Source organism: Equus quagga, chromosome 2, assembly GCF_021613505.1.
Source record: "Equus quagga isolate Etosha38 chromosome 2, UCLA_HA_Equagga_1.0, whole genome shotgun sequence".
Lineage (NCBI taxonomy): Eukaryota > Metazoa > Chordata > Mammalia > Perissodactyla > Equidae > Equus > Equus quagga.
Window position 1 is genome coordinate 13,421,264 of NC_060268.1, and position 19,422 is coordinate 13,440,685.

At 34.3% G+C, this 19,422-nt stretch overlaps 1 protein-coding gene across 7 annotated transcripts in view; it reads left to right on the top strand.

Moving 5' to 3' along the window:
• The window catches only part of RALGAPA1 (Ral GTPase activating protein catalytic subunit alpha 1), a 226,824-nt gene that overhangs the window by 34,590 nt on the left and 172,812 nt on the right, over nt 1–19,422 (top strand). For all 7 annotated transcript variants that reach the window (XM_046650085.1, XM_046650124.1, XM_046650133.1 and 4 more), the window contains exons 4-10: nt 2,435–2,492; nt 8,283–8,326; nt 9,694–9,871; nt 11,354–11,469; nt 14,306–14,444; nt 15,540–15,748; nt 17,409–17,648. In XM_046650085.1, the coding sequence (XP_046506041.1) occupies nt 2,435–2,492; nt 8,283–8,326; nt 9,694–9,871; nt 11,354–11,469; nt 14,306–14,444; nt 15,540–15,748; nt 17,409–17,648 (984 nt within the window). The remainder of the gene's footprint in view (nt 1–2,434; nt 2,493–8,282; nt 8,327–9,693; nt 9,872–11,353; nt 11,470–14,305; nt 14,445–15,539; nt 15,749–17,408; nt 17,649–19,422) is intronic.

A 19,422-nucleotide genomic window follows, 5' to 3' on the forward strand; every position in this document is an offset into this window, starting at 1 on the left:
ACACACACACACACACACACACACACACACACACACACACACACACACACACATTCACTCTTAAAATAGCTCCTTGCTCCTCATTTTGTCTTTCAAATCTGTGATAGGACTATTCTGATCTTTATGGAGAATTTACAGATCTGGAGAAAGTCAGGATTAGATCTCGTGACTTGAAAGGCACAGTAAAGAATTTGGAAATCAGTTTCTAAAGATTGAGCTATTCCGTGTACTCCTAATTAAAGATAGTTCACTGTTTTGTATTTTGAGTGTTTTGATATAGTTTAGAAGAATTTGAACAGTCTAGTGGATATCTCTCTTAGTTATTGATTTAGTCACAGCTAAAAAGGAAAGTTGTTTTTTGGGTTTTTTTTTAAGTTTCAGAGGGAAGTACCTGGTGTTGGTACCTGTTCTGTAGTTAATTCTCATTAGTCATTAACCCTGAGGAATTTGCTTATATTTACTTCCCCAAGTGTTTGCGTGAATGTTTATAAGGGGAATATTAAAACATAGATGTTTTTGAGTAAGAGTAAAAATATTCACAGAGAAAAGATCATAATTCTTAGAAAGCATTCCTTCAGATGTTCGTGCTCGCCCTACATTCAGGAGACTGAGACGATTGATTAGTTAATGGGTGCTCTTTCAGGATATTCCTTTCATTAAAAAATACTGTTTATTTTCCTGTATGTAATATATACCGATCACTTGTTATTCTTTGGACAGAAATGTTTGTCTTTAATGAATTATTAAACTTTATTAGAAAAAAGATGTTAAATACAGAGTTTCTATCTTTTGGAAAAAATATTTAGCTTGTGTGCTTGTGTTTTTGTACTTATAATGGGGGCAATAATGTCTGACCTCTGCCTTTAGAGACTAATGATGATTTTAAAAAAATCAAGAAGTTATAAATAAACTGATTTCCTCTTTCTGGAATAAAAAGCACCATTATGTAATGTTAATAATATGGTAGGGGATTTAAATTCTATTTTCTTCTTAAGAATACACATAATTTCTTTCATCTTTATATTAACCACATAAAAAAGATATAGACATGTTTTATAAGGTGTTAAATCAAAAGTATAATTTAATAATCGTAATTTAGGAATACTTTTGAGTAGTTCACAAACTTATCTTTTCAACTTTCTATAATTTTATTTCTTTTCACACCAAAATAAGTCTAATTATACAGTTGTAGGTGGCCACGGGGGATGTGGGGAGGGTGAAGGTGAAGGTGAAGAAGCTTGTGTGTCTCAGGTGGGACTAGCGCTTCATCTGTGAACTTTACGATTTCTTCATCACCATCTCGTGTGAGACGGCCAAAGATCACATCAAAGGGAAGACAGACAAGTGTAAAACGTGCATACCATCCTTTGAGCAGAACAGTGTAAAAGCACAAGTTTTGGCAACAGGCACATTGAGGTTGGAACCTCTGTTCTTCCACTCTCTAATGTTGCTTAATCCATTTCCTCATTTGTCGAATTAGATTAATAAACTCTTCTTTTAGGGTGATTGCAAAGATTAATGAGATACCATTATATAAAGGGTCTTCTTCAGTATTTGGCCTTTAGAACATCCAGTTAATTGTGTTTTTAAATAATAATAGTAGTATAAGCAGCAATAGAAACAAAAACACAGATGTCATTGAGCAAGTGGATAATTCAGCAGCATAGTAAGGCAACTATTGATCTAGAATAATCCACACAGGTGCAATATGTAAAGGAAATTAAAGGAAAAAGTTTGAAAGTATTATATTTAAGAAGTGTTTCTTCCCAGTTAATGGAAACCTGTATATATATTCGCGTAACTATAGGGCTCCTGAAGTTTTGAATTTTATTCTCATACCTATAGCTATCATATCATGTAAGTACCTTTGGGTTTACATGAATTAATTCAGTACAAATATTTGATGGGATTTTTGTGAAATCAAAATATTTCTCCTGGGTTTATCAAAACAGGAGAAGAAACTACTCAAAGAGAGAGAAAATGTCACAAATATTAATATCTGAAAGAATTCAAAACTAATCAGTAATATCCACAATGCAGAAATTCTAAGAATAGTAAAAGCATTTTGATGTAGAGTTAGTATTTAATCAATAAGAGAACTATACTTACTTTTTGCATCATTGTAAAAGATAAATTTCATTAATTTCCTGTTCCAAGTCTTTGTTAGTATAGCTTGTTGTTTTTTGTTTTTTGTTTTCAAATACTGATCAGTATGCCAGTGCTGAAATAATGCCAGTAAATGAATATTATGAGTAATGCAACTATCAGATTAGCTCAGAGACTAATTTGTGTTTGAAGTATTATCTTTTACATAAGAAACTCTTCAAGGCTTAGTGTAAGCTCTTTGTTTAATTTTTCACATTGTGCAGGATATCCTATAGACTCATTTCTTGCTTTTAATTCTTTCCTTTGTTTTATTCATATTGATTTTTAGAAAATTTTACAACTTCTTCCAGAAAGAATTCATCAGCGATGGCAGTTTCATAGTATTGGTAAGTAATTTAAATGTGTATTTCCCATTTGAAAGAAATTATAATATATGAAAATGCTCTTTAATGGGTTGGTCATCATTTGAAATGAGTTCATATTTTAAACTTTAGTAAAAATAAAATAAAGATTACAGGACTAGACTTACTGGGAATATAAGATAAAAACATAAATGAAGGATTTCTAGTCAAAATGGCATATTAAATTTCTTTGATCCACTCGTTCATTTACTCTGAATACCTTAACATTGGTGATAAAACTATAAAAAAACTATAAAAAAATAGAAGCAGGCTCAGCATCAAAATAAACATCTCTGTAAATCAGAAGAGGAAGAGAAGTGCAAAATGCCAAGTAGAGCAGAAGCCGTGGGCTCCAGGTTTGAAAGCAAGCAGTGTCAGCTGGCAGTTTGCTCCACACCAGAAAAGGGCGAAGCTGGAGTTAAGCTTACTGCTTCAAGGACCAAAGTAGAGCTTCCCAGATCATAAAATGAAGGTAAAAAGAAATAGAGGGGGAAAAAAGAAAGCCTACGGTGGATTACTGTCAGAGACCAAGTAGGCAGGAGGTCACAGACTTTTTATGTTCCCAGGAACTAAGCCAAGATGCTTGCTGGCCTGAAGTCTGGTTCTGTAATAATCACAGGGCTCTCGAGCTCTCAGTATAAGACGTTTTTCCCCTACAGATTAAAAAAAAAGAGTCTACAGGTAGGCAGTTGCTGGCTTTGGTTCAGTGTCTCAATGATGTCAGGGCTGATTGCTAGTGCTTCTCATGACCCTTCTCTCATGGGGAATATGTGGACGGCCACCTACATTGTTGAAGTAGAATGTTATAGGCCTTATATTCATTTGCAAAAATTGTATTTGTTCCCCTTAAAAAATAGAGTCATAGATTTATTTAGGCCCTACATGTGTTACTCAGTTATAGCAAATGAAATCTTCTCTGAGGCTTTGAAACTGTAAGCCATCCCCAATTAGCAGTTCCAGAAACAAAAGGAACTCTGGAAATATAGGAGGGATATTGATGTAGGGGCTAAAAAGGACAATATTCTAGATAGTGGAGTCTTTTAGAATAAACTTTCTAGATAAAATTTGAGACAAAAAATGATGTACCCATAGTATGTAAAGAACTCTTACAACTCAGTAATAAGACAAGTCAATTTTTAAAATAGGCAAAATATTTGAGTAGATCAAAGAAGACATATGAATTGCTAATAAACATGTGATAAAGTGCTCAACAGAATAATGAAATTCTATTTTATATTTCATAATCATAAACTGTCCTTGAAGGTTGTCTATGAAGAAACTTTTTTTGAGACATCTGAACTTCAAAGGTTATTGTATCTGCTGAGGAATGTAGCCTTAAATCTCCAAAGGACCTTTAGGCTATCTAGTTGTTATGATTAATATTCTGATAAATGTCTAACTTGAGAAAGTACATAAATGGTCATTTTTCTTTGTCATCCAGAAGAATTCTAAAGCCCTGTTTCCTTTCTTTTCTGTCTTGTGTATAAAAGAAAATAAATCAATGACTCTAGTTGATTTTTTTTAAAGTAGCTTTATTTTATCCATTTAAGTAAATAATCCAATGATTTTTGGTAAATATTTAGAGTTACCACAGTCCAGTTTCAGAACATTTCCATCACCCTAAAATATTCCTTTGAGCCCGTTTAAAGACAATTGCCTTTCCCACTGCCGACCTGCTTTCTGTCCTCAATAAATTTGTCTTTTCTGATGTTTTATATAAATGAAATCATCCAATTTGTAGTTGTTGGCATCTGGCTTCTTTCACTTAAGCATAATTTTTTGGGGGGTTTATCCATATTATACCATGTATCAGCATTCTATTTATTGCTGCATAATATTCTGTTGTATGGATATACCACTTTTTGTTAATTTACTCATCAATTAATAGACATTTACAGTGTTTCTAGTAAAACTCATTCCATTTGTTTTATTGTAGATTCCTTTCAATTTTCTATGTATAGAATTATGCCAATTGCAAGTCAAGATAATTTTACTTTTTTATTTCCAATCTGTTGCCTTTAATTTCTTCTTTCTTTTTTGTTTATTATTCCTCTAGAACAATGTTGAATAAAAGTGGTAAGAGCAGACATCCTTGCATTATTACTGATGTAAGGCAGAAAGCGGTCTAGCGGTGTTTCACTATTATGTATAATATAAAAATTTATGGATGCTATTTATCAAGTTGAAGATGTTCTCTTCTATTCCTAGTTTATTGAGAGGGTTTTTTTTGTTGTTGTTGAGATTGGCCCTGAGCTAACATCTGTTGCCAATCTTCCTCTTTTTTTTCTTTTTTCTCCCCACTGCCCCAGTACATAGTTGTATATCCTAGTTGTAGGTCTTTCTAGTTCTTCTCTGTGAGATGCTACCACAGTATGGCTTGATGAACAGTGGGTAGGTCTGTGCCCAGGATCAGAACTGGCAAACCCTGGCCCACTGAAGCAGAGCATGTGAACTTAACCACTTGGCCATGGGGCTGGCCCCCTAGTCTTTTATATTTTTAAAAAGTTTTGCTTGCTTTAGGTTTATTTTGCTTGTGTATTTGTATTTTCTTAAGATAGAAGTCTAGGATATTAATTTGGTACCTTTCTTCTCTTCTATATAGCTATTTAAGGCAATAAATTTCCCTCTAAGCTTTGCTTTAGCTCATCCCATGCATTTTAATATGTTGTGTTTTCATTTTCATTCAGTTGAAAGGTTGGTTTTTTTGTTTTCTGGGTTTTTTTTTGCTGAGGAAGATTAGCCCTGAACTAACATCTGTGCCACTCTTCCTCCACTTTATATGTGGGTTGCCACCACAGCATGGTTGGCAAGTGGTGTAGGTCTGTACCCAGGATCTGAACCCGTGAACCTGGGCCACCAAAGTAGAGTGCGCCAAACTTAACCACTATGACATGGGCTGGCCCCAGTTGAAAGTATTTTTTAATGTTCCTCTTGGTTTCTTTGACCCATAGCTCATTTAGCAGTGTTATTTTGTTAATTTTCAAATATTTGATGTTACTACAGATTTCTTTCTATTGTTATTTCTAACATTTCTTTTGTGGTCAGAAAATACACTTTTTATTATTTTAGTCTTTTTTAAAGTTTTTGAGACATTTCATAGTCCAGAATATAGTCTTTCTTGGAGAATGTTTCAGTGTGCTTGAGAATGTGTATTCTGCAGTCATTTAAAATATTAGATTAATGTATGACAGCAATATGATTATTGAAGAACAAGAAAGGATTGAATAAATGGGATCTTATACAATGTTCATGGAAGATAGGCTTGATATGTGAAGATAACAGTTCTTAACAGGACTTTCATATGTAGCCTGACAAGTTTAACTTAAAATTTATATGGAAAATTAAAGCCAAAGCAACTTGAAAGAGTAACACATGGGAGAGGGAGGATGGTGTTGTTGGATCTTCCCATACCCAATAACAAACTGTATTATAAAGCTGTAATAATTAAGGACAGTATCATTGTTGCAGGGTTGGATGAGTAGACTAATGGGAAAAGGGCTTCAAGGCCAGCCAAAGACTCAGGCTTATATATGGAACTTGAAATGTGACTGAGATAGCATTTCATTTTATAATAAACTCTGAAAGAGTTAGTATTATAATTGGCTGTCTATTTGGGGGAAAAAAATTCTGTTATTGCTACACACGGAAACGGATTTATGATGGATTTCCGGACTTAAATGAGAAAAGGGACACTTTAAAACTTCTTGAAGAGACTGTTTGGTTTATTTTTATAACTTAAGGTAGGGAAGTATTTCTTTAGATACAGTAGGTGCACATATGAAAGAAAAACATTGGTGAGTTGGCTGTAATGAACCTTAAAACTTTGGTACATCAGAAGATACCACCCCTCCCAGTCAATAAAAACGTGGCTGAGTTGTTTAGAATAATATATTCCCAGTTCATAGAACTGACATAGAATTAGTAGCCAGTAGGTATAAGGAACTCTCATATTAAACAAACAAACCAGTTGAAAACTGTGCAAAGGATATGACAGGCAATTTGCAGAAACTTGAATGGCCAAATGAAAAGATGCTCGGTGTCACTAGGAAACATCACATGAAGGCTTTAAGATATTTAACACTCATCAAACAGACGAATATTCGAGCATCTGCCGGTGTTTTATATCGGCAAGAATGTGTTACCACAACGGTCTCATACGCTGCTGGTAGTACTGCTAATTTTCTCAACTACTTTGGAGAGAATTTTCCAATATTTAGTAAAGTTGAAGGTGAGTAATTTCGTTCCTATTTATATACCCTGGGAAAACTCACATGTGTTCAAGGAATCATGAACAAGAACATTTATTATAGTGTTCTCAGGAGTAACAAAATTTGAAAACAAGCCAAATGTGCTAAAATAAAGAAGACAAATAAGATGATTAGTAGTATATTCATACAGTGCAATAGTGTACAGCAGTTAAAATGAATTAACTAGAGCTATGTAGATCAGTATAGATAAATTTCAGAAGCTAATGTTGGATGTGAAAAGCATCTTATAGAATGACTTGTTTTGTATGATACCACATATATAAGATTTTATTTTGTTTTGTTTACTATTAATTAAACTCCAAACTAACTCAGATTTGATTGGTTTTCTATTATGTTCTTTTTCTGTTCCAGGATCCGGTCCACAATGCCACAGAGCATTTACCATATATAAATATTTTAGGAGAGTTGATTAAGGACTGGGGTTTACATAGTATGCCTTTAAAAAATTGAGTTTGCTCAAACGTAAGAAAGGGAATTGCAGATAAATCAGCACAGTTTGTTGAAACGTTAAAGCTTATTTTTGTATGACAAATGAAACTTAGCCAAATAAAGTCACAGGTTTGATCATTATATGTGTGTGTGTGTGTGTGTGTATGTATATAAATATATATTTTATATATATGTAATCTTGATGTTACTAGGAAGAATAAAAAATGCAGAATTAGAACAAATGGCTATGGAAGAAATTCTTATTACTATTATTAGGTTTTAAACGTATAAACCAGTTCTAAATATTGTATGGACTTATCAATAAGTAGTAATAATATAAAAATATTTTTGGAAATAATTAATACCAAAATCTGGTTAATGGTTTCCACTGGGGAGGGAAGGAGGAAAGTGATTGGAGATGGGTTCACAGGAGGTTTCTGTAATACTTGTACTGTTAGCGAAAACATTATAGATAATGTAAATACATGAAAATTTGAAATTAAAAGAAACATGGCGCTGTGTTTAGATTTGTTCAGACCAAATGGTGGACCTTTGGATGTTTGTTAATGTTATTTCAGTACTTTATTGTAGATTTGAAATATTGTATAATGTGAAAGAAAAAGGAATATTAAAGATGATTTTGCATATTTTGAAAAAGAATTAATTAGTATAATGGAAATATTTGTTAGGAAATATTAGAGTTATGGATGTTCATGTGGTTATTTAAATGGAAATTTTCTAGAGTGGTTTTTATTTGTATTAGTGGTGGAGAAAGTATTTAATTATATTAGTCTAAATAAGAGATATACATAGATTGTTGTATTAAATGCAATTTTGGGTTTAGGGTTTGTTTTGATAGAACAAATCATGTTTAATTGCAATAAACCATGTGTTGAAAGGTGACTTTTTATATGCCCTTCTGGTCCCAAGAGTTTGACCAGAGGAATATCAAGGTCACCAAGAATAATTTGGAGATTGCCAAGGACTTGTTTATAGTGTTTTCAAGTCTGACCGAGAACTCTGACATTTAGAAACAAATAAGATGATATGAATATTTAAAATCATGTTTTCTTTTCAGGATTGATTTTAAAGAAACTACTGCACACAGGAAACTCCTTGAAGGTATAATACATATAATGGTATTTCTTTCCTGTGACTTTTTAACAAACTGAGTAAAGCATACAGCCACCTATTCCACTTTTCCTACATCACCTTTTTCCTAAAGAATTTTGAATTGTCTTCAGTTTGTTTAATTGAAGTGAATTCACTTAAAACATAGCAACATACTCAGTATGTATGAATATACATAGTAAATTGACCAGATCATTGAAAAACTTGTACTTTTGCCACTACTTTGACTCATTCACCAGAAATACTTTATTCTGGTCCCCAGAAAACAAAAATTACTTAGTCATTCAATGAATTATTCTTTGTTTACGGTAGCTATTCTTAGATGTAGAGGAAAGTAGGGGATCTATATAAAAATGTTGAGTTTGTCTCTTTTCTTTTCTTCTTCTTTTTTTTTTTTTTTCATTATCTCATTGTGCTTTGGTTAAGAGAAGCTACTCTGACCAAAAGCATCATGCTTTTGGTTAAATAAAAGACTCATATTGTAGGTACTTTTGGCATGAAGGCTTGGGTGTAGCAGTACAAAGGAATAAGCATTCCTGCTTCTTTATCCTGTTAATCTGACTAAACCATGAGGGTGGCAGCAGTTGAATAGCTTTGACAGTGCCCTTACTTAACAAAGCCATGGTGGGGTAATTTCCAGAGCTACCAGTAAAGCTAGGTTAGTGAAGAACTTTCTTTGCTTGTCAGAGATTGAATTTTCCTCTTTATTTTTCTTTTTTCTTCCTGGGAGAGAATTCATTTGTTGATTCAAATATTTGTTGTCTTCTGTGTACAGGGAATTGTTCTAGGTGCTTAGAATATAGTAATAGGCCAAAATTCCTGCTTTGCAGCATAGCAGCAGATAATAAGTAAATGAGACAATTTCAGAGACTGATACGCTTTTAAGGACAAGAGCATTGAGTTAGCAGTGCACCAGGATCCCCATAACCGTTCATCCTTTTACCAAACTCATTATAGCAAGGAACTGTCATTGCCCCCTCTTTCTTCTTGCTTCTTAGATTAGACTGGTGGTGGTGGGAAGGAGGGAAGTAAACAAGAAGAAAATGATTTTCTGATTTTTTACAAGTGAAAATTATAGGACAAAAATTAGTTGATGGCTTTAAGTAGTTAGAGGCCAAGTTCATTCTTTATTTGTTCAAAATCCATGAATTTAGATTTACAAATAATAAGGGTTCAGTAAGTGTCATGGGTGTAATATCTCTCCATCCTTCGCTCTCTTCTTCTGTCTCTTCTTCCTTCCTTTTCTTCCCCTCTTTTGCAAAGTATCATTCTGTAATCATCTTCTAGAGAATTGTGGCCTTCAATGGAAGAAAGTATATCCATTTTAAATAAAAATACCTTTTTTCATTTTATTTTAGATCAGGCGGGAAGGTGTTCGTCTTTTCTTATTATGGTTGCAAGCTCTTCAGAATAACTGTAGCAAAGAACAGCTTTGGATGTTTTCATGCTTAATCCCTGGATTTTCAGCACCACAATCTGAACATGGACCTCGAACTTTAGATAATCTCATTAATCCTCCACTCAACCTTCAAGAAAGTAAGATTCATGTGGTCTTATCCATCAGTATTTTAAAATTTTCTATGTAGTCTGTTAATATATATTTTTAAATGTCTGTACGTTTATGAACTGGGTAATCCAAGGCTATGTTTTAAAATGTAGATTTTTGTTATTATTCAGGTATTATGAGGCCAACAGATTAGGAGGCAATTGCCATTAAAAAAATAGTTTGTTACTCACAGTTCCCAAGAGGAAGGGACTCCACCAGGGAGGGTGGCCAGACGGGGAAGCACCAGGATCAGTTCGGGGTGGGGGCTGTCATGGGCAAGAGCCCTTATTGTGGTTTCTGCAGGCAAGAATGTGTGAGGCAGGGTGAACAGGCCTAGGATTGGCTAGTTTGGATAATTTCAGCAGGCCCTGGGGCATAGGGGCTATGGCTAGATGTCTGGTACCTGGCCCTGGGGTAATCAGATCAGGAGAATAGTGGCTCTGTGAGTGAGAGCCCTGTAGAGGAGGTGGTAAAGATGTGGACTCTGGATTGGTTGGTTTACGTGAAAGGCGCACTCTCGGGCCCATTGTGTACTACATCTAGGAATTAGCCAGCCCTGGGAGGGCCATCCTCGCCAGGGCCAGCAAGGCCACTGATGTTAAAGCATCAGAAACACATGATTAATACAGGCCATTTTATATTTATCTTTAATTCCTAGTTCTCATATATCGTCTTGTAACCTTGAGTTAATTTAGATGTTCATTGAAGTACAAGTGTGTTTTACTTTGTGCAAAGAGGACTGTAAAAAGATCCATCTGTGTGAGCTTAATTACTTGGCTGATATTTACTGACAAATAGGTTTTGGGACCTGCCTGTGGTAAACCAGGTACTAATTGTGCTGCTTAGGAAATATTTAAGAGAATTCAGCTAGTTGTGGTTTGATTTTTTTGAATTTACATTTGTTATAATGAATGTTTTTGAATATCTGAAAAGTAAAAAAAAGCAGAAGTTTTATTGTGTAAGTGGACTTTTGTAACCAAGGAACTAAGATACTAACTTTTATTTCTTTTTGAGAGGAAAATAGTATTTCATCCTTTGAATAAAGAGGCTACCTCAAGGAGGAATCATGGTCATTACCTAGAGTCATCAGATTGTCCTTTAATAGATAAATAAACACATTATTATTAATGCTTCTCATCATATTATAGAATTTTTGTAATAAACTCTCTTACTGTGAATTTTAAAATATCTTGAGAAGTTCTTTTTCAAGTGAGATGTTATTCACTTTTAATTCCATATCTGTCTGTTCATCCGTATGTCACATTCTCGAAATCAAGGGTTCATGAAACAACTGATTCTTAGTTTATGGTGGTTGCAATGACTATTAGGACTACCAGATTTATTTCAAGTTACAGTCGTTAGAATGTTTTCAAAGAGTATTCACTGTGTTTATGTTTTGCAATTAAATTTTGAGTCATTATTATTTAATTTGTTTTGCAATTATACTAAACTTTTCTTTTGTCTTTGGATAGCTCAAGTTACTATAGAGGAAATCACTCCTCTTGTCCCCCCGCAATCAGGAGATAAAGGACAAGAAGATCTCACAAGCTACTTTCTTGAAGCACTTTTAAAATATATAGTAATTCAGGTACGTGTTATCTTGTTTGATATTACCTCCCCTTACCATCCTGTGTGGGTAATTTATTTTCCCCCCCTTACCATTATTCTGTCATAGTAGATATTTGCTTATTTTCCTGAAGGGAAGAGTGGCAAATTTTTACTTTTGAAAATATATGTTAATATGCCCTTTCTGAAATAAAAATCATCAGAGGGATTATGAACCTCTTAGAAAGGGAGCTGGAGGAATTTTTAAAGTGGACTCTATGTATACTCTTATGTGAACCAGTTGAGTTTCCTTTCTAATCCTTTCATTTATAATCGGCAGCTAAATGAAAAACTATTAACTTTGATTTAGGGATCAGTCTGCCAAGAGGCAGCAGTGGGGGAGGTGGCCAGAGGATGGGGTGGAGGTGAGAGAATGTAATTTGCACTTAAACCTATTTGTACTTTTTAAATTTCTAGGTTCATGTATGTTATAAAATAACCTATTCATCTCTAGATAGGAAATGTACATGTCCTGATTGATGAAAACACTCTCAGCACGTACACATTTCTTGTAATTATTCCAAGCACAAAAATTCCCCATGCTTCAGAAACAAACATCATAAAGTTAACTTGGACCCTGAATGAGATTGCCAGGGTTTGAATCCTCATTCTACATCTTACTGAGAGTATGACCTTTGGCAAATTACTTAACCTCTCTGTGCTTAAAATAGAGATAAAAATAATACCTATCCCATTTTGGTGTTTGAGTGCTTAAATAATTAGTACAAAGTACTTAGGATAAAAAAGTGCATGACACACAGTAAGTGTTCTATAGTGGGTAGTTGTTATTACTGTCATTATTATTACCAGTCTTTCTTTAAAAAAACCAAAACACTAAAAAACTTTGAGCCAGGCTTGATGGCCTAGTAGTTAAAGTTCAGCGTGCTCCACTTCAGTAGCCCAGGTTTGGTTCCCAGGCACACAAACATACCACTCATCCATCAGTAGCCATGCTGTGGCAGCAGCTCACATAGAATAACTAGAAGAACTTACAACTATACACAACTACGTACTGGGGCTTTGAGGGGGAAAACAAAGGAAGAAAAAGGAGGAAGACTGGCAACAGATGTTAGTGTGGGGCAAATCTTGCCCTGCAAAAAGCAAAAAAAAAAATACGGCGCTTTGCAGCATTGTCTAATTTTTTTTTTTAAAAGATTGGCACCTGAGCCAAGAACTGTTGCCAATCTTTTTTTGTTTTTCCTGCTTTTTCCCCCCAAATCCCCCCAGTACATAGTTGTATATTTTAGTTGTGGGTCCTTCTAGTTGCGTCATGTGGGATGCCTCCTCAGCATGGCCTGATGAGTGGTGCCATGTCTGTGCCCAGGATCTGAACTGGCGAAACCCTGGGCTGCCAAAGCAGAGTGCGTGAACTTAACCACTTGGCCACGAGGCCTGCCCCCATCTAATATTTAAAAAAAAAGCAAAAAAACTTTTATACTTCATATAGATTTTTTTAATTGTTTTACTGGTTTATTGAGATATAATTGACAAACAGTAAACTACAATGTTTGAAATATAGAATTTGATGGATTTTACATGTATGCACCCATGAAACCATAACCACAATCATATAATGAACATATCTGTCACCCCTAAAAGTCCTTGGATCCCTTTGTAATCCATCCTTTTCCCATCGCAACCCCATCCCCAGGCAACCATTGATCTAATTTTTGTCTGTATAGTTTGCATTTTCCAACTGGAATCATATGGTACATACTTTTTTTTTGGTCTAGCTTTTTTTCAGCGTAACTATTCTGAAAATCATGTATATTGTTGTGTGTATCAATAGTTTGGTCCTTTTTATTGCTGAGTACTTTCCATTGTATGGATATATCATGATTTGTTATCTAGGCACCTATTGATGGTAACGTGAGTTGTTTCCAGTTTTGACTATTACAAATAAAACTGCTATGAATATTGGTAAACAAGTCTTTCTGTGGACATAAACTTTCTTTTCCCTTGGGTAAATACCTAGTAGTGGAATGTCTTGGTTGTCAGGAGGCTGTTTTCCAAATGATTAGACATTTTTACATTCCACCAGCAACATATGAGACTTAAAATTGCTTCACGTCCTCACTACCAGTTGTATGGTGAGTTTGTAATTTCAGCCCTTCTAAAGTGAGTAGATGGTGGTATCTCACTGTGGCCCACTCTAGGCCTTTACCATCCCCCCTCCTTAGGTATCTTCCTCACCCTGCTGGAATTCCCACACCCTGTATTTTGCTGCTCTGTCACCTCTTGTTCCCCCCGCTACCCTGCCCCCCCTTCAAGGACACTGTCCCTCCCCCCCCCCCCCCCGCCGCCCCCGCGGCGCCCCCCCCCCCCCCCCCCCCCCCCCCCCCCCCACCCTCCGCTTCCTGGATACCCTGCCCCCTGTGGTCAGGCTCTGGATTACCTGCACTTGACTGCGATGCTTTCACTCCGTCCCCACTCTCTCCCACATATACCCATTTGTTATGACTTTTAGGCTGAATTATTCAGGAAGGGGCAAAGGGGAAGGAACATTAGTATCTTCGTCATCAGTAGAGCTGAGTTTTGAGTCAACTTCGAGAGTTTTCCAGAGCATATTTAACTTCTGAGATTTTTGAAATGTCATGTATGTCATGCATTTGCATGGCGTTAGACTAGTTTTTAAGATTTGTCCTTTACCTATATATTTATATGCATAAATTATATGCATACATATATGTATATTTAGCTGTATATCTTCACAGTATAACAGTTTAGTACATTGCTTAAGTAACCTTTTATAAGCTTGTTTATAATAGCTAATAATTGTTTCTGTCTCCTGGAATGATTCTAATTATGTTTATTTTTAGGTAAAAAGTTTAGAATGGAAGAATAAAGAAAACCAAGAAAGGGGATTTTCATTTTTGTTTTCACATTTTAAGAAATATTACTTGCCTTACATTTTCCCAAACATCTGCAAGGAGAACAGTCTGTATCATCCTGTACTTGGTAGGTGGTCTTTGGAGTTTTCTAAAAGATTGCACATAAGCGTAAGGTGTACTTTGGAGTTTTCTAAAAGATTGCACATAAGCGTAAGGTGTACCTTAATGTAAGGTGGCATTTGTTACCTGCAGAAAACTGGTAACATTTAATATTTGTATTGATTGATTAGAGATATTATACCTTCATTCATACTGAAAGTGGAGTTTTATTGATAGGAAATTTTCATTGAGAGTGAGGAGCTTTTATAAAAACTTATTCTCTGGATCTCACCTATTGGTAAAAGTTTGCCCACCAGAAATATTTTTGATTATAAGTTAAACTTAATTCTAATGTTGAATATGATCCTTAAACTATATTGTAAGTTTTCCTTTTAAGGTCCCCCAAGAGTTGAATTTAGAATGTCTTATTCAAATTCTATATGAATAATAACACTGTCGTATACTTTGATCATGGCTTGTCCAGTATTTAGTGGCTATGCCAATATGTCTGGTGGAGCCTTGAAGCTAGAGCCTCCTGGACAAATCCTGGTTAGAAGCAGATCTCTGCCATTTATAGAGGGCATTGGCAGTCTGTATGAGGAAATGTTCTTTTTGCAGAAAGATGTTCCTATTTTAAGCTCTGTCAAGTTTAGGCGACTAACAGGCTTAGGCAAAACTATTAGGGCTATTAGAAATGACTTAAATTAGGCAGGGTAGCAAACCTTTCCAGTTGGGAACAATATTTGCTTTAAAAATATTTTTGCTGGAGAAATTCATATTTGTATGACTTCAAAATATGTGTCTCAGTCTTACGTTAATTGAAGTGAGCGCTCATTAATTTTAAATGGCTCTGGAAGCTTCTCTGTATTTAGACAGGATTCATTGAGCATTCTAATGATATTTTACAAAAAGATATGTTTTCATGTATCAGCCATATATGGTTCACTCTTCTAGATTCCATGCTGATATCTGGCAAATTATTTTAAAATATCAGTTTTGTACTAAATCTACTTCCAAATTCAGACTATTATTACAATGTTTTCTCAAATGTTTTAAACTGTAGATTTATCTAAGCATACTTCCTTTCTTATTTTGGCTTTTGTTTTCCTTTTATTTTACATAGATATCCCCCAGATGAGACCAAAGCCACATTATGTCGTGATAAAGAAGGATACTGAAACCAATGAAGCAATCTATTGTACAAAGGAGCCTTTCATTAAGGCTCGTGTTATTGTCATTCGTTGGCTGGTTTCTTTCTGGCTTGAGCCAAAGCCACATACAGGACCTCATATTCCTGGGATGGAAGGTGAAGCGGTGCCAAAGAATATTCAGGTAACGTACACGTAAGTCAAGCTTGTTAAAGTTGGAAATAGCTTATGATATTTGTCTGCTGATATCAGTTGCCCTAGGTGTAGAACACATTTAAAACAGGTAATAATGATGTTTTCTTTGTGTATTTTATAAATCCAAATTTTAACAATTATTGTTAGAACCAATAGTTTTCTTAGTAAAAGAAATAAAACTTGGAAGGTATAGAAGATTATTTTAGTCATATATGAGTCTCAACTTCTGATTTATTTTTTTATGTACTTTATACATTTTTATCTTTGCATTTATATATTTTTATGTATTTTGTTACTTGTACAGTACTAAAAATATCCTGAATTGTACAAATAAATTCTTGCGGTTGGAAACAATATGCGATTAAATGGTTATAGAACCTTCATAGTTCTTTTTAGATTTCTAGGCATTCAAAGAATGCTGATTTAAAGTCCTGTCTGCATCTCGTTCCCCCACTTTGTGTTTCAACAGGGACTCTGAATCTAGAAACGTGATGTAAAGTTACTCAACTATACAGTGGAGGGACTAATATTTAAAATTCTATTTTTGATTAAAGAGTTTTCCTCTTTTTCATACTTTTTTCACTTTTTCCTTTTCCCTCAGTTTAGTTTTTCCTGAACTAGTCTCTGTTATAGTGTATATATATTTTACTATTTTTATTTTCCTTTTCTCAGATTTCCTCATTTAGTTTTAAAAATCTTATAGTGTGTTTTTTAAAAGACTTCTTAAATCTTTTAAAAATTTAGTGGAGGTATAAAGGGTATTTAGTTCATTGACACTCAGAAAATTTGACTTATGTTCCCCTTAGCCTTCTACTTATCTGTAGCAGACAATGCAGTGTGTTTTCCCCAAAACTGTCTTCCAAGTTCTCTACAAAAAAATATGGAAACTATTTTTACGATCCCAGAACTTAATGGACTAAAATCAGATTTTTTTGATTGAGAAGGCGTAGTTGAGATCATTTACTTAAACTCTCTTATTTGGTGATGAGAGAAAAATCAAGTAACTCACCAGAAGCTAATTTACCATCTTCCTATTATCCCATGTAGTAATTTCTGTATCACCACCTTAAGAGTTTTACTTTTTCCCTAGACTTAGGCTTCGTCTTCAGTCGTGGTGTAAGTTCTATTAAGTTATTAGAACATAGAGTTTTCTAATATTTTCTTTTAGCTTCATTTCTGTTTCTTCTGACATAATTTTTCTTTCATTCCTTTGGATTTTAATTTAAGAAGTTTCTACTTGTGTAATTTTGTCTAAGTGAAGATAGAGATGATTTTAAACATTAAGACTTTATTGAGTAAACAGTCCAGTGTTGTTATTTACTTATTATTGAAGATCAGAGCCAACTTCATCTGCATTATTTACTCAGCTTCAATTAGTAACTTGTTTGTACCAAAAACATACTCAAAAACAAATCTAATTATAGATGGATAGATGATTAGTGAGTATCACTATATTGCTTAGATGTTGAATTATTTGCATTGCCATTTAATTGTTTAGAATGGATTCCAAATGAAACCCTATGCCCGGATTTTAAACACTGCTGTAAGTTACTTGTGGAATGCTTTAGATTCTGCCAGTATTTGCTATTAGAAGACAAAATCTGAAGTTAAATGATTGTGATATTCTCCCCCTTTTGTTTTTATTTTAGAGAGCAGCTGCTAGTTTAGTATCCAGAGAAGAAAACAAAAGTGATAATGCTGATAAAGCAGATCGAACTGCAGAACCAGAACAGTCTCATTCCAATACGAGCACGCTCACCGAGCGAGAGCCGAGCTCCTCCAGTCTCTGCAGCATTGATGAAGAGCATCTCACAGACATTGAAATCGTTCGCAGGGTCTTTTCTTCTAAAAGAAGTAATGTAAACTTTGTCACAGAGATATTTCGTCAGGTAAAATACCTCTCAGTATTTTTCATTTGTAATAGAGACTTTTTAATATTGAAATACTGACTTTCAGCTATTTAAAATTTATTCTCCAGGGAAATGTTTTTTAAAGTTTGTTTAGTTTTTTAAACTTACTACATCTAATCCTTTAATATTTTCTGTTATTTATATATTTTAGTTTGTGGTGATTTTAATTTAATAACTATCCCCCCGTACTCCTTCTGTATCAGAATAATTTTCTTAGCTTTGCCCTTTATGGTTTGAAACTTTTCTTCCTATCATTTGCTTAATAAATTATAGTAAAAGTATTTTATCTTTCACTCTCCAATCAATAAAAAGTCATTTATAAATATAAGCAGCGATGTCTTCATTGCTTTTATCTTCCCTTCAGAGGCCCAGTTTTGTCTCTAAGGCATTCTGAAATTAAAGTTGCTTAAGGCAAATATTATTTGGGGAATAAAATAGAGGGAAAGAAAAAGAATAAAACCTATTTCACATAAAGATAGCTAGAAATTCCTTGAGTGCACATTCTCAATTCATAGAAATTTTGTGGAAAATAAACCTCAGGAAAGCTACTCATTTGCTCCTAATAGCAAAGGTACTTAACTTTTACAGGTAAACATCATTGAGTTTTGTAGCTGAAGGGGATCGTTCAAGTCTCACTACAAGTAAGTGGTAGATCTGGCCTAAAACTCACAGATCCTGCCTCCTGTGTCAGTCTCTTTATTCTGTCCCATGCAGCCTTCACATGCCAGGGAGCTCTCTAGGCAAAGCAGATCTTCATCTCCTGCACGTGTTTACTGACATGTAAAATGGAGCCAGAGGCAGCAGTAGCCTTGTCAACCTAGGTTAAAGAAACAAACTTGGGGTAACATTTTGTCCGGCTTTGGCGGTGGTTCTGGTTGCCGGGTTTAAGGTTGTGTTGATAGAATATATGACAAATGAGAAGGAAAGATATTTGACAAATAATGTTGGAGTACTTTACTTGTGGGAAAGTTTAAAGCTTGTAGAACTTTTCAGGTTTTCTAGTTCATGAATCAGTTTGAATAAGTTTATTTTTCTAGGAGTTTGTTGCATTTGTTTTCAAATTTGACAGAAAGTTTATTCTCTTATAATCTTTTTATTCTCTGAAGGATTTATATTCATGTTCCCCCTTTTCGTTCCTGTTAGTATTTGTCTCTTGTTTGTTTTCTTTGTAATGATTCTTGCCAGAGATTTGTCAATTTTATTAGTCTTTTCAAAGAATGAACTTTTGGCTTTGTTGATCCTGTTTTATGTTTATTTTCTCTTTTATTAATTTTTGCTCCTTGTTATTTTCTTTCTACTTTTCTTGGTTTTATTTGGTGGTTCTTTTCCTAGGTGATTAATTTTAGCCTCTCATTTTTCTCATGTAAGCATTTTTTGAGGCTATATTTTCTCATATAAGCATTTTTGAGGCTGTTTCTTAATACTGTTTAACTACATTCTACAAATTTTGATATATCACACGAGTTATTTACTTCTAAATATTTTCTAATTTTCACATTAATACCTTCTTTGACCTATGAGTTATTTAGCAATGTGTATCTTCCAAACATACTAGATTTTTCTATTTTTTTCTTACAAATTTCTAATGTGATTCTTGTGGTCAGAGAATACAGTCTGTACTAATTATTTAAAATTTATTCAAACACAGTTTAGTATATAGTCAGTTCTCGTAAATGTCCTGTGTGCTTGAAAAGAATGTACCCTTTTCTGTTGAGTTCAGCGATCGTGAAAGTCTGTTAGATCAAGCTTATGA